At 35.6% G+C, this 16,159-nt stretch overlaps 1 protein-coding gene across 1 annotated transcript in view; it reads left to right on the forward strand.

Moving 5' to 3' along the window:
• LOC150098144 (gamma-tubulin complex component 4-like) overlaps nt 1–16,159 on the forward strand; it is a 307,854-nt gene that overhangs the window by 27,076 nt on the left and 264,619 nt on the right. Inside the window, exon 3 of the mRNA XM_090406372.1 lies at nt 5,904–6,052. Coding sequence (XP_090262498.1) covers nt 5,904–6,052 — 149 coding nt within the window. The remainder of the gene's footprint in view (nt 1–5,903; nt 6,053–16,159) is intronic.

Raw genomic sequence — 16,159 nt, forward strand, 5'->3', positions numbered from 1 at the left:
TTACAACCTTCATAACTGCATCATAAATGTCTTGACCTTTGGCTATGTTATGCAATGACTAATGCTAGTAGCTCTTCATTAATAACAAAGTCTTTGGAAACAGTTCGAATGAAAATTAGAAGTTGAGCTGTATCTGTTATGTCAGTTGATTCATCTAGAGCCAATGAGAAGTAAGCTGAATCCGTAATAACACTTTAATTTATTTAATATGTGAGAACCTATTTCCTCAACTCTTTTTGTTACAGTTTGTTTTGATAGTGGGATGCTTTCAAACTCACTGACAATTTTATTTTCCCCAAGTGCAAGTATCATTTTCACAGAACAGTGTTTTACAAATTCACCATCAGATAATGATTTTTTTTGCTTTTTCTGTCTCTGCGCTTACAACAAACGATACCAAGAGTGAGCTTTTTTTGTATTGATGTTGGTTTAGTAGAAATAGATTTCTGTGCACTAACCTTTCTCTTCAAATTACGTACAATTTTAGTATATACTTGTCCATCGTATTCTTGGTATTTAGCAGCATGGTGCTGTATGTAGTGGCATTTGAGGTTATTTCCTTGTGCTCAGACAATACTTGTAAACACTGTGGTTTGTTGTCGTTACTGTTTATAAACAAAAATTCATTTCCCATTTCTCCTAAAATGACCTTTTTTCTTCACAGATCTTAGTTTCTTACTCATGGCACACAAAGGCTGAAGTAACTGACCAAGGGACACAAACTGCAACAATAACACTGTTAACTGTGAAACTGAATCTCTGAAACTGATCACTGTAACCAGAGCAGAGCAAGTGACTTTCAATGATGCATTAATCTGGAGCACATAGAAATCTACCACTCCCACTATACAACTCACACAGAGAAGCAGTAGATTTTATAAATTGAGTAATCTTTTTAAAGCAATTTTGTTTCTTTGTTGAGAATATAAATTGTTTCCATCATCAGAAATAATGAATATAACTAGTATATCAATCAGAAAATCTGCAGTCGAAACTAATAGCGAAATTAATAACACATATAATTTAATATAGTTTTATTCTGCCGCGGGCCTGCTGTTGGCCACCTATGATCTAGAGTAGGCGTGGCCAACTTCATTCTATACGAGGGCCAATATATGATAAGTGGTAGCCTCACGGGCTGGCCGCACACTTTTAGACAGATCTTAAATAAAAATAAACTCTTAATTTTTCAAGTCAATAGTTATGTTTTGAATTATTATATTTGTTAAATCATTTTACTACTGGGAGAACAATATAAAACACTTGATTGATTTAAACATAAGTTGTTTAAATTAAATTTAATTACATATTTCTGTTTTTTTTACATGTAACACAACTTAATGAGAACACTGTGGGTGTTCATGTGCGGCAACAAGTTCATCAAAGTCGATTTTCATAGTTGAGAAAGTGCATTCACATATGTATGTGCTTCCAAACATAGATGCAATTCTCAAGCTGAAATCACTCAAAGCAGGACTTTTTGGAAACAGGTATTTTACCAGTTTCCAAAAGTCTATGCCTATCTCATTGACTGGAAAAAGGGGTCACTTTGAAGGTCACACAACTCCAATTGAATAGTGTCATGCTGCTCTTAAATGTTGCATTTTATTGGGTTGTTCAATAATGTCAGTTGTGGCTGCATGTCACTGAAGTCAGAAAATCGCTTGCTGAATTGCTCCAAAAGTTGGTCTAACATTGGCACAGAAAACTTGAAGTCAATGTCATGGCTCTCCTCTATCAACTCCCTGCAGGAAGGGAAATGTACCAAGCTTCCTGTGACTAGGGTGAATTTAAAAACCTTCAGTCGACTTATGAATCCATCTAGGTGTCCAACTAAATCCCTGTAACTTCACGTTGAGTTCATTCATGTGGTGTGTGTGTGTGTGTGTGTGTGTGTGTGTGTGTGTGTGTGTGTGTGTGTGTGTGTGTGTGTGTGTGTGTGTGTGATGTCTATTAGAAAGGCGAGCAAGCTGTTAAAATGAGGATCACATAGTTTTGTGATTAGTTCTTTGTTCGTCTTCTTGTGTGCCTCTAAAAACTGTTTTATTTCCTTTCTCAAAGCAAAAAATGTTTCAAACAGTTCCCTTTGCTTAGCCAACGTACTTCTGTGTACAACACTCAATCGTCATATTCTGTCTCCATTTCTCTTAGAAATTAAAGAAACTTGGGTGTGTCAAGGCCTGATTTCCGCCCTTAATTAGATTCACACACTTCATTAAAGTTTTTATAACATCCTCTATCCCCAGAATTTTACCACACACAGAGACTCCAGATGTATGATGCCATGCAATGCAGGGCAATTGATTCCAGCCTTCCTTAGTAAGCCAACTAAGCCTGTTTGAGTACCATGCATTGATTTGGCGCCATCAGTAACAGTAGCTCTGAGATTGTTGATGTCACCAGTACCATTTACAACCTTTATAACTGCATCATAAATGTCTTGACCTCTGGCTGTGTTATGCAATGAGTCTAATGCTAATAGCTCTTCATTAATAACAAAGTCTTTGGAAACAGTTCGAATGGAAATTAGAAGTTGAGCTGTATCTGTTATGTCAGTTGATTCATCCAGAGCCAATGAGAAGTAAGCTGAATCCGTAATAACACTTTAATTTATTTAATATGTGAGAACCTATTTCCTCAACTCTTTTTGTTACAGTTTGTTTTGATAGTGGGACGCTTTCAAACTCACTGACAATTTTATTTTCCCCAAGTGCAAGTGTCATTTTCACAGAACAGTGTTTTACAAATTCACCATCAGATAATGATTTTTTTTGCTTTTTCTGTCTCTGCAATTACAACAAAGGATACCAAGAGTGAGATTTTTTTGTATTGATGTTGGTTTAGTAAAAATAGATTTCTGAGCACTAACCTTTCCCTTCAAATTACATACAATTTTAGTATATACTTGTCCAACATATTCTTAGTATTTAGCAGCATGGTGCTGTATGTAGTGGCATTTGAGGTTATTTCCTTGTGCACAGACAATACTTGCAAACACACAAGGCACTGTGGTTTGTTGTCGTTATTGTTTATAAACAAAAATTCATTTCCCATTTCTCCTGAAATGACCTTTTTTCTTCACAGATCTTACATTTCTTACTTATGGTACACAAAGGCTGAAGTAACTGACCAGGGGACACAAACTGCAACAATAACACTGTTAACTGTGAAACTGAGTCTCTGAAACTGATCACTGTAACCAGAGCAGAGCATGTGACTTTCAATGATGCATTACTCTGGAGCGCCTAGAAATCTATCACTCCCACTACTACTACAACTTGCACAGAGAAGCAGTAGATTTTATAAATTGAGTAATCTTTTTTAAAGCAATTTTGATTCTGTGTTGAGAATATAAATTGTTTCCATCATCAGAAATAATGAATATAACTAGTATATCAATCAGAAAATCTGCGGTTGAAACTAATAGCTAAATTGATAATACATATAATTTAATATAGTTTATATCCTGCTGCAGGCCTCACAAAATCACGTTACGGGCTGCATGCGGCCCACGGTCCTGCTGTTGGCCAGCTATGATTTAGAGGATTCTAATACTTGAGCACTAACAGGTTTGTTGAATGAAAAGGAGGAATGAAGTGTACTGTCATCAGCAAAGCTATGGATAGGATTGTAAGTCTGAGAGCAGGTTGTTTATATACAAGAGGAAGAGAGTGGATTAAAGAACGGAATCATTGGGTACTCCTGCATTGGTAGGGAAAATCTGAGGAGAGTAAGCTATCCATCATGACATATAGTGAGCGACAGTGAGAAAGTTGGCTATCCAGTTGCAGAGTGGAGAAGGCAGATGTTAGGATGGCAGTTTGGTGAGTAGGCTCCTGTACCACACCAAATCAAATGCCTTTGAAATGTCGAGGGCAACCACGTGAGTTTCTCCAAATTTCTGCATGGCTTGAGTCCATAAGGAAAAGCAAGATCAGCTGTAGATCGTGAGTGGCAGAATCTATACTGCTGTTTACTGATTAGTTGGTACATCTCTAGGTGGTTCAAGAGTTGGTTTTGATGACCTCCTCCGTAATTTTTGAGAGAACAAATGAGAACAATTGGATGGCAGTTCGTTGGTTGACTTTTATCACCTATCTTTGGGATGGGCTGGATGTGGACCTGTTTCCATGTTGTCAGATAGATGCCAGTTGAATAGGATAGATTGAAGAGGTGATGAAGGATAGGTGTTAGTTTTGCACAGACTACTGTGCACAGATTTTGTCACCTGGGTTTCTTGATACTCAGGTGATGATGATAGAGAGGATTTGGGTATGAGTGACCAAGCTGATGGCAGGTCTTCTTCTTTCTGGGAGGATAGGTTGAAGGTGTGTGGATTGCTAAGTTTAGTTCAGAGGAGGAAAAGAGGGAATGTGATAGAAGTTATTAAAGGGATTCTGTAACATTGATACAGAAGAAATTTTTCAATATATGATGAATAGAGAGAGATAGAACTAGAGGTTCTATCTCTAGTTCTATCCTCTTACACAACCTGGAGTTGTGTAAGAGTGTGCAGACTAGATTTTTTGTTTGGAGAGTGGTGTGTGGAATAGATTACCAGAATTAGTTGAGTGCTCTGACAGTGAAGGAGTTTAAGGAGAGGTATGTTAGGTGTTGTATGTATAAAGGTCAGTGTAGGTTTCCCATGATGTGTCCTCTGACTTCACAGAGGTACCTGTATAATAATATGCAAAAATTGGAGGAAAAGTTAAAAGCTGGGAGATGGACCTTTTTCTGTCAGTCATAATATGATAGGGCCATCAGAGTGCAGAGAAGTGGAAGACATAGTTGAAGAAAAGTTTTGACTAATATCTTTGCCAGGAGACCAGAAAAATGTGGCTATCATTTGGACATGATATAAGTTTTCATTTTTGGCTCTTTTAATATCAGTTTCTTTCATTTTTTGTTTGTTTACAGCTATTTTGAGCTTTAGTATAGTATAAGCAAAAAAGGAAGATTGAGATTTTGATGAAACCTAGTACATATGACTGTGGATTAGAAGATTGGAAACTATAACCCCACCAACCTAGGAAATGAAGTGTACAAATCATGAACATCATCCCACTTGTCATTCTTATATGACAGATGATGCTGTGCAGATAAGAGTGATCATGATAGCCAGTTTATGTGTTCTCACCCACGAAAGATTGTAAATCTGCAATACATTAGCACCTCAGGTGGGCTATGTGTTATATTCCAAAAATCCTGCTCTATAGAACAAATGGGGAACTTTCTCATGCCGTCATTAAGCAGTGTAAAGGTCTTATGCTAAGTGATGAAATTCATATTCCACTTAAAGATACAAATATCCACGACCACAGTGGGATATCTGAACCCATGATATTTGAAAATAGACAAACTATCCTCTCATCCACCTAATCTGGTATGTAACTTCTTTTTTTTTTCTTGTCATACAATAATTTTCTTCTCTGTTATGTTCTTCGTTAATTTTCTTCTCTGTTTATGCTGTTTAGTCATTGGACTGAAGTTTCATTTCAGTTTGTTTCCAGTGATTCCAATCTACAGATATTGTACTGTATTGTTAAAGTTTTAATAATTAGCATAATCATTCAAAAACTGTAATTTCGATCAATTTTTTAGTAAGAATAAAATCTGTTCAAGCTCTTTCAATAATTAAAATCAGAAGTTGCCTGCAATTATAGATTATCTAATTGTAATCTATTAACTGTAAATTTCTCTGCTTCCTTCCATCCATCACTGAAAGCATCATGATAATGAGTAAAAAGTTTTAATCAAATTAATTAATTTTTGGTTAAAATTGATTATCATAAGATATTTTTACTCATTTATTGAAAAAGTAGTGATGAAGCAGTTCAGTTAAGTAATTATTTTGGTATTTCTGCTTCTCTTTTAATATAATTAATAGAAAAAGTTTATTTCAGATGATCTCCATGGTCTTTATTTGCAAGCCTTTTGTAGTGGATTAGACATGGTTCTTGATCCTTACAGAAACAACCTTTTGGACTTAGAAAAAGAAATTCTTCATGATCCACATATTCATCTTTCATATTTGATGCATCAGCTCGATAAGGTAAGTATGAGTATGTTTATTATCTGTAAAAATATTTCTTTATAAGGTAACTTCCCTTGCACTTGTTATAGATCCAAAAAGAAGTACTATTCACTGAAAATTATCATTGTTAATATTACAGGGCTGAAAGTGTGTATACTTAATTTGAATGTCCCAAAAATATTTTCGGGATGGGGATTTTTAAAATGCTTTAAAATATAATTTCCCTAACTATTGATTTGCAAGTTTTTGTTATTTCATCCTTTCTCATGATGGCCTTGCCAATGCAGATTTGTCATATGCAGCATGAAAAATATTCATTTTTTTACTATCAAACTATAATAGTAAAAATGCTTTATCTCATCTTCTTTTTACCCTCTTTTACCTTGCAGTGTCAAGGGTTTTATTAATCATCGAACCTCAAACCGTTCACAGAATAAGGTGGTCAGCCCTATGCCCCAGTGTATCCTATGTCCTGTAGTGTTGAGTTCTCAAAACTGGTTTGTCTGCTTTGCGGGATGAAATACCCCAGGATGAACTGGGGGAAAAAATCCTACTGTCCATGCCCAAGACTGGCTAACTTGGTTATGGCTGGGGAAGATCCTTTAGCTTTTCACGTCACCGACACAAATCGAACCTAGGACACTCCTTCCCTAGGCATATTGTTGCGAAGCGCACAGCCACTAGGCTAACTGTGGAGACTATATATATATATATAAAAGGAATTATTTAAGCTGTAATAAATCTGTTATGTAAATCAAAAACAAATGAGTAAAGGAATGATCATAGACAATATAAGAAAAAGATGTGTTGTGTAATAGCACTATGGTATGGTCATGCCATTTGTTATTACAACAGTTAAACTAGCTCTTTGACTTGTGTACCGAACACATAATTTGGATCGGTAGTCTTTGATACCATTTGGTTGGAAACACAACAATTTGAATCCCATCTTCAGTATTAAAATTCCAAGAGCTTTTATAATGCTTTTATAATGTCCTTTCAAATGAAGGTAGTTGGCAGATTTTTCTCCTCTAGATAACTCATGTTTTCTATCTCACAAGCAATGTCTTCTCTTAGTTGTGCACACTGGTCAAAAAGGGAGACATATGCCTAGTAACCATGCACAAAATTTTTGCTTTCAGAATATCTAGTTTACAGCCAATAATTTTTCAATGTACTGTAAAAACTAATTATATGATAAATCATACTTGTCACTTTATTTAATAATTTCTCCACACCAATATTACTCTAACCCAGGGGTTAGAGTAATATTGGTGTGGAGAAATTGCGTTACCTAACACAATACTGGTGATTGTGTTAGGTAACGTGAATATTGTAACATTAAATTAAATATTAACAAATTAAAAATATTTTTATAGTATTTAAAATGTCAACAAAGAAAAGAAAGATAGAACAAGAAAATCGGGAGTTTAAAAGTGAATGGACCGAAACCTATGCATTTGTAGCAAATACAGCAGGATTTCCAATGTGTTTAATATGCCATGAAAAGCTTTCAAACAATAAAAAATCAAATATGCTAAGACATTTTTTAAATAAACACGATACATTTGACAAAGCATATGCACGGGGAGATGAAAGAAAAAAGGCAGTAGAAGAGCTGCAACGCAAAGTAAACCTAACTAAATGTTCATTTTCCAAATGGATAAAAGGATCAAGAAATACAACTATTGCTAATTTTGTGGCCGCTCAAGAAGTTGTTAAACGAAGAAAATCTTTTATGGACGGCGAATATGTGAAAGAATGTTTTATTAAAATGTCTGAATTTCTCTTCTGTGATTTTAAACACAATGCAGAAATAATTACAAAAATAAAAGACATGTCATTATCTGCTAAAATTGTAAGGGACAGAACTATACAAATGGCAGAAGATATAAGAAATCAGCAGGTTATAGATCTAAATTCAACACCAGGATTCTCCATTGCTTGTGATAAATCATGCGATGTGGATGACATTGCACAGATTGTACTTATTTGTAGATACATAAACTCTCAAGGACCTCAGGTTGAATTACTCGATATACTGCCACTTACAGGACAAACTCATGGAGAAGACATTGAATCTGCTGTTACCACTTGCTTGAAAAGTAAGGTTATTAATATTAACAAAATAATATCTATTGCGACAGATGGAGCACCGAGCATGAAAGGTACAAAAAAAGGTTTTGTTTCTTTATTTAAAAAACAAATTTTGCTTGACGTGTTACCCTTTCACTGCATAATCCATCAAGAGATACTTTGTGCACAAACTTTTCCAAAAGCGATAACAGTAGTGATGGATTTGGTTGTAGAAATTGTTAACAAAATAATGGCAACACCGCTACATCATCGGCAATTTTATGAACTTCTTAAAGAAATCAGTTGTGAATATTCCGATCTTCTTTTGCATAACAGAATAAGATGGCTTTCCAGAGGCGCGGTGTTGATGCAATTTGCCACCTGCCTTGGACAGGTTAAGTTGTTTTTAAGACAAAAAGACCTTGAATATACACAGTTAGACGATACTCATTGGTTACAAAAATTCTACTTTATGGTGGATATGACTTCCCATTTAAACGCACTAAATAAGACTATAGGGAAAGGAAAATACTGCAGTTTTGCTTTTAGAAGAAGTGATTTCGTTTGAACAAAAATTATATTTGTTTGCAACAGACTTAGAGAAAGGCACATTATTACATTTTCCTATATTGAAGAAATATCAACAAGAACAAGCTAATAATAATTCCATAAATTTATCTTGTACTTGGTTAGACTATAATAAACTTAGTTTAATCCTTTATCCAAGTGTAAGCAAAGAAAGTTTGCACCAAAAAATATCTTCAGGACTGTGGTAAGGTGGTGCAACACCAGGCAGCTCCGAGCAAAGGTGGACCAAGCTCTCATCACTCCTTGTCTCAGTATTTCCCATAATGCAAAGCACATCTCCTTGCGGACATGTATACTGCTATGCATTAAGGGAAGGGCCACTACCCAGACTGGTTTCGACCTTTATTGAGGTCTCGTCAGTGGGAGGCAGACCCAAATGTGGAAATACTAAGGCAGAAGCAATAGGAGAGGTCATATTTACAAGTTGCCAACAGGTGTACCACCTTATTATTGAATTACTCTGGATTTAGAGAAAGATGTTGGAAGTTTATTTTGCACTTGGTTAGACTATAATAAATGTAGTTTAATCCTTTATCCTAGTGTAAGCAAACAAAGTTTGCGCTTGAAAATATCTTCACGACTGAGGTAAGGTGGTGCAACACCAGGCAGCTCCGAGCAAAGGCGGACCATAGCAGTATACATGTCTGCAAGGAGATGTGCTTTGCATTATGGGAGATACTGAGACAATTAGTGATGAGAGCTTGGTCCACCTTTGCTCGGAGCTGCCTGGTGTTGCACCACCTTACCTCAGTCCTGAAGATATTTTCAGGCACAAACTTTGTTTGCTTACACTTGGATAAAGGATTAAACTAAATTTACCATAAATTCATCCTTTTTCAAAGAAATTGTGGTAAATATGCGATCTGAATTTAATGGGAGATTTAAGGAGTTTAGAAAGAACAAGGCAGCTATGTCATTTTTATTGCGACCACTTGAAATTAATCCTGCCAAATTAAATTTTTCACCTTTTTCTGGAATTGATGAGGCTGTTTTTCAACTTGAGTTAGAGGACTTGAAAACCAAGGATTTGTGGAATTCAAAATTTAGAAATCTTGAAGCTGAACCCTGGAGGAGTTGGAAAGACAAAAATCTACCCTTGCAATACAACACAAATGGTCTGAAATAGAAGATCTTAAAAAGCATGATCAGATTGTATTTGACACGTGGAATTGTTTACTGGACGCTTACATTCAGTTAAAAACATACGCATTTGGACTTCTATCGATTTTTGGATCGACATATTTCTGTGAGCAAATATTTTCTAATATGAATTTTATTAAAAGTAAGTTGAGAAACCAACTAAACAACGTGAGTCTTTCGTCATGTTTGAAAATGAAAATTACGGTGTATTCGCCGCATATTGAGTAACTATCCCAAGAAGATCAACAGCAAAAGTCGCACTAAGAAGATATTTTAAATTAAAAAAATTAAAGTAATAGGTATGTTATTGGATTTTATACATATGTTTTTGTAAGGAGGAGGAAATTCTTTGTTTTATTATTTAATATTTAAAAATGTCATATAATTTCATGTGACATGCCACCCCTATGTTTTACAAGTATGATAACATGTTACTGTAAAAAAAAAACTGAATAAATAATTAACATTCATAAAATAGATTTTTAATTAAAATATACTAATTCTGCCATACAAAACGAACCGTGGACCACACAATAAATCTGAGAGGGCTACATGCAGCCTGCTGACCATTGGTTACTCATTACTGCGTGCGGCTCCCTAAATTTTTTTTAACAGATATAATTTTAAAATGGCTCTTCACTCAAAAAGGTTGCCGACCGCTGCTCTAGACAGTACGATCATTTGAACTCATGCAAACTGTGATGGATTTTTGTAGTTATGCAGATTTAAGCGAATTCATTTAGTGTTTGCAATTTTACAGGTTATAACTAGATGAAAAAAAGGCATTTTTATGAGAAATATTACATTACTGTGTACATTGAGTCAGAGACTGGAAACTTGGAAACCAAATATTTTTCATATGCACATGAACCAGCAATAATTAGAGGGAACATTATCTACAAGACAGGTTTTCTCTGGATATGTGCCATGATATGGTCATGGCACATATCCAGAGGTGGATGACTGCAGGTAAGATTTATTGTAGATGCTAAATGGTCACTGATAACGTTGATGATTTTCTCCATTACTTTAAAGAGCACCAAGATCAAAATAGTAGGTCAATAATTTAATTACAGAAACTGATCTTCTCTGGAATGGGCTAAATTGGGATAATACCATTAGGATTGGAACCATTTTTCGTATTTTGGTTGTTTAGTTATTTCTGGCAGAAGGCCACAGGAGGCATGCAGTGTATTGTCCTCAGTATAGTCAAATGATTTTCCTTAGTCATTTATGTAGGAGTTAAAAAAGAGGCGATTCCAAGAAATTGGCTTTGTCTTTAGATGTTGTTGCAATAGTGGCATCGCATCTAAGTCAGAGAGAGTTGAAAGCACAGATGGATAGAAATTGCATCCATCAACCTTTGGTAAGGGACCAGAAGGCATGACTAGCATTTGTGCAGGAGGTGAGATTTTTGCATTTAGCTCTTAAGTCAGATTTGTTTTCTTTGACTGCCTTGGCACTATCTAAGCTGTGGCCTTGGAAAGCCATAGCTTAGATAGTAAGAATTTTGAATCGAGTGAGTAATGAAGACCCTCATTTCAACATGGATAATTTCTATAGCTCAACTGGAGCAAGTATCTGGACCATGGAAAGGAGGACTAGAAGTTGTTGCAATGCCTAAAGACGTGCGATTGAGAATGACCGAGGAAAGGGTATTCCACTAGAGATGAAATATGAGATTGTGATTTGATATAATGAGAGGGGAGATGACCTGATACTTCAAGCAAATACTTCAGCTTCTCTTCCAGTTTTAGTCAGGCAGTATTGGGGGGGGAAAAAAGAAAGAGAGCTAGTTTGAGTTGTGAATGTTAGTCATCAAGAAAGGTGACTTCACTGGTTGGATAGTTGCACTACAGGAAATCAAGCTTGTGATAAGTGGTCAGAATAGGGCAGCAGTAGAGATAGATGATTGATACATAATGGACAAGAATTTTAAGCTAGAGAAGTTCAGAATGAGGGGGTGAGGATCCAAGATATGGCAACTTCTGGCAAGGAATAACTGCACAAAAGCACAAGTGGTTTTGATAGTTAATATTTGGTCCATTTTTACTAAATATGATACATTATATTGGATTTGTTATTGGACCATGATTTTGATAAATATATATACATAATCGTCGACAAGTTTTGCCAGCTAGGGTCTGTCTGACTTCTTCAAGATGAGAAAGGTTATACTAACATTAAATGCTAAAACAAAAGAAATGCAGTAACGACCTAAAAACCAGTTAAACAAATTGAAGAGCACACGTGACATTGATGACAAGGTGCATTGTCCTGTTGAAAGATGGCACTATGGTCGGAGTAGACCTCTTTCAGATATGGATGAAGATGGTCAGCTAATAGGGCCCTGTAGTTTTCACCATTGAGTGTTTGTGGGATGATAACCAATGAACTTAGGGCATGCCATGAAAAGCTCCCCTGACCATAACACCACCTCCACTGGCTAATCAGGGGATAGGGCTTCATGCTGTTTATGCCAGATGCAAAAAAAAAAAAAAAAAAAAAAAAAAAAAAAAAAAAAAAAAAATCCAATATAATGTATCATATTTAGTAGACTATGCAAAGCTAACTCAGTGTATGTATTTGAGTTTACTGTCATGACAGTCTTTCAAAGGTGAAATAAAGAGCTGGAAAGTGTGTAGCAATGATGATCATTTGCCATCTAATAGTGTTAACAACACCACAAACACTTTTATCAACAAAGATGTTTTATTAACGCTAATATTTCACTGATTTTCAAATCAGCATCATCAGAGCACAACACACATGTAAACGCGACAGTGAGTGAGTGAAACAATATAATTGCAAAAGACAAAAGATCTAAAGTCCTATTTTTGGCACCCTCTAACGAAAAAAAAAAAAAAAGCAGTTATCCAGGAGTTTTTCTTAGGATAACCGTCTCCCAAATTTTTGGCAAATTAATGCAACCATATTTGTTAAGGTTGGGAGAATTCTTCAAAGCTATTGCTGACTCAAAAAATAATCTTTCAGATCTATAGCGACTCCTAAATAGCACATTTGTTTTCCTCCATCTAATCCTGTGTGACGGAGTGTCCAAAGCGTGGTCTGCCAGTCCCGACTTGCCATAGTAATAGTAGCGAATGTATCTTTCATGTTCTTCCAGGCGGATGTTCACTGATCTTCCTGTTTGCCCATAATAGGCCAAGTCACAGTCACATGGAACTTCATACACTCCTGGGTGTGCTAAAGGGTGAAGTTTATCCTTTGGCGAGTGGATCAGAGTTGCCAGCTTGACATGAGGTTTGAAGGTGGTGCAAAGGCCATGTTTCAACAATACTTTGGCTATCTTTTCTGATGTACCTCTGATATAGGGAGTAGAAATGGTCATGTTGTATTCTTGTGTATTAGGGGAGGGCAGAGTAATGGGCCTATGTAGTATTTTATCTATTTTGTAGGGATTGTAGCCATTGGCTAAAAACGTATGGCGCAGGTACTGGAGTTCAGTGGTCAGAGCTGTATCGTTAGAACAAATGGCTCTGGCTCTGTGTGTAAGTGTTTTTAAAATGCCGTACTGTTGGACTGGATGATGATGTGATTGTTTATGTAGGTATCTTCCTGTGTGTGTAGGCTTTCTGTAAATAGAAAAAGATAGTGATTCATCTGAAAGGCGGGTGACTAATGTGTCAAGAAATGGTAAACAGTTATTTGATTCTTTTTCTACTGTGAAGTGAATTTTGGGATGTTGGCTGTTTAGGTAGGTGACAAAAGCATCCAAAGTGTCTTGTCCATGGGGCCAGATGGCAAATACATCATCTACATAGCGCAACCACACTTGTGGCTTGTATGTAGCTGTGATAAGTACTTTGTTTTCAAAGTGTTCCATGTAAAAATTTGCTAACGGGGGAGAGAGGGGAGAACCCATAGCAGTACCATTAATCTGTTTGTAGAATTTCCCCTCCCATGTAAAATAACCTGCATTCATGGTAAATTGAAATAATTCAAAAATATCTGGGGGAAATTTTTTTTTTTTTTTCGTTAGAGGGCGCCAAAAATAGGACTTTAGATCTTTTGTCTTTTGCAATTATATTGTTTCACTCACTCACTGTCACGTTTACATGTGTGTTGTGCTCTGATGATGCTGATTTGAAAATCAGCGAAATATTAGCGTTAATAAAAGATCTTTGTTGATAAAAGTGTTTGTGGTGTTGTTAATACCGTGAAAAATAAGTCATGAATAACCATCAACGCCTAAGCTTATCTGTTAGATTGCCATCTAATAGGTCTAGTTGGCATTTCATCCAACTAGGAAAGTATGCTTTTACAGCAAGAATATTTGCTGTGAATGTCAGTGAAAATCAGTCCCTTGGGCAGAGACAGGCCATACCTTCAGAAAGAAGATTGACTTAATCCAGGAGAGGCTGTATATTTTATTTCACTGACCCCAATAGTGGCTCAGTACTCAGTACTCAGTATTACAAAGTCTGATTTATTCTTATAATTATATTTATAAATAAAAAACAGTTTGGTAATAATAATAAAAAAATTGTCACAATAAATACTGTTCTACCATATTGTCTTCTAATTGGAAAGTTTTGTATCAAAAATATCATTACAAGAAGAGTTATCTAATTTCTTTATGATATAATGAGTTTTAATAAGTTTCCTCTTGAAGTCCTTTTGGATTGAACCTTGCAAAGAATTAAGCTATCAATTTTAGTCATTTCTATTTAATTTTATGATATATTGTTTACTCCCATCATGTGAAATAGAGAATTGTATTATTTTTGCTATATTCATATTTTAAGCTATCTCAAAGTCTTATATGTTACTTCAGAATAATTTCATCTTTAGCTTAAAAAATATAGTGAATGAATCATGCAACTTATTTAATGCAGTTTGGTTTGTGACTCTTCAGTACATTTCTCTCAGTAGTGTAACTGGGTGGGAACAGCATTCGACTGCTGTTTATTTTTAACTCAGAAAATGGCTCTCCATTTTGAACTGCTTGTACTTCAGTAAAGTGACAGATTAAGGATTATTTTGTCCCTAGGAACAACAACCATCCTTGTGTAATAGGCTTGTTGTCCCTAAGACTCTAGGGACAGCAGAATCCTGAAAAACCAAGTAGATTATCTAGTAAACATATGAAGTCTACAAAAGTAGCAGATTGGCATGTACTTAAATTCTTACTTTTATCTTGAATCCCTGATTACTGAAATATGTCCTGCCCCATTCATGGGAAGTATATATGTTTACCACATAGCATACGTACCAGATCATGTTCATGATGTAATCTTTTCCACGATTTAGATTGTTTTATTTTTCTTGTTGAATTGTTGTCTCCATCCAGTTTACTTATTTGAATATTTTAACTAATTATTCCATCAATTATATATTTTTTTAAGCATATATAATAAGTTTTTCCTTTTTCACCTTGCAAAGGTTGCAAAACCTGTAGACATCAGCACCATGTGTCCATTAAGAAGAAAGAAGCAATCGCTATCTTTTGAAGAACATCCTGACAGGAAGACTGCCACAAGTATGCATAAACATGAGCAGATGCTGATGCTTTTATGTTCTTGAGGAAAGTCCGATAATCGAATCATGGAAACTGATTTAGCAGCATAGCACTAATGAAAATGTTCATAGAAAATGCATAACACAGAATATTTGTGAAAAACGATTGGCATGATTTTGTTAGAGAGGATTTATCAGTTAACTGGATTGCCCTCTTCTGGATATCATCAAGGAGTTTTCTGGAAATGTTTGATACACCATCTCCAAATGGTAGTGTGGCATTTTAAAGTTGGGTAGATTTGGGATTATTGTTATTATGGTGGCTCCTAAGGAATGTGTCTAATGTCTGGCAGCCATAGGACCAGATTGCGAAAACATCGTCAACGTATCTAAGGCAGACTTTCGGTTTTAGAAGGGGGAGGAACCTAAGGCAAGTTGCTCAAAATGTTCCATGTAAAAGTTAGCAATAAGGGGAGATAATGGCAACCCCATGGCTGTGCCTCTTTTTGTAAGTAGAAGGCGTTTTGCCATACAAAATAACCCAACCGTAATACATGCACAAATAGCGCCGTGATATCTGGAGGGAATTTGTTCTGTAGGAGAAAACAATTTTTCTCCTACAGAACAAAGAAGTCATTGATTGGGACATTTGTGAAGAGGGCAGAGACATCAAAACAGACTAATAAATTATCTTTTTCTAATGTAATGTCTTTGATGGTGTTTATGAAGTGTTGTATGTTTTTGATATAGGAGGGGGAATGACCTACCAACTCCTCGAGTGTTGCCACTAACTTTTTGGTTAAGTGATATGTCGGGCTATCAATTCCTTCAACTATAAGT

Source organism: Typopeltis vanoorti, chromosome 16 (genome assembly GCF_054136105.1).
Source record: "Typopeltis vanoorti isolate ZY-2024b chromosome 16, IOZ_Tvanoo_1.0, whole genome shotgun sequence".
In the NCBI taxonomy this organism is placed as follows: Eukaryota; Metazoa; Arthropoda; class Arachnida; order Uropygi; family Thelyphonidae; genus Typopeltis; species Typopeltis vanoorti.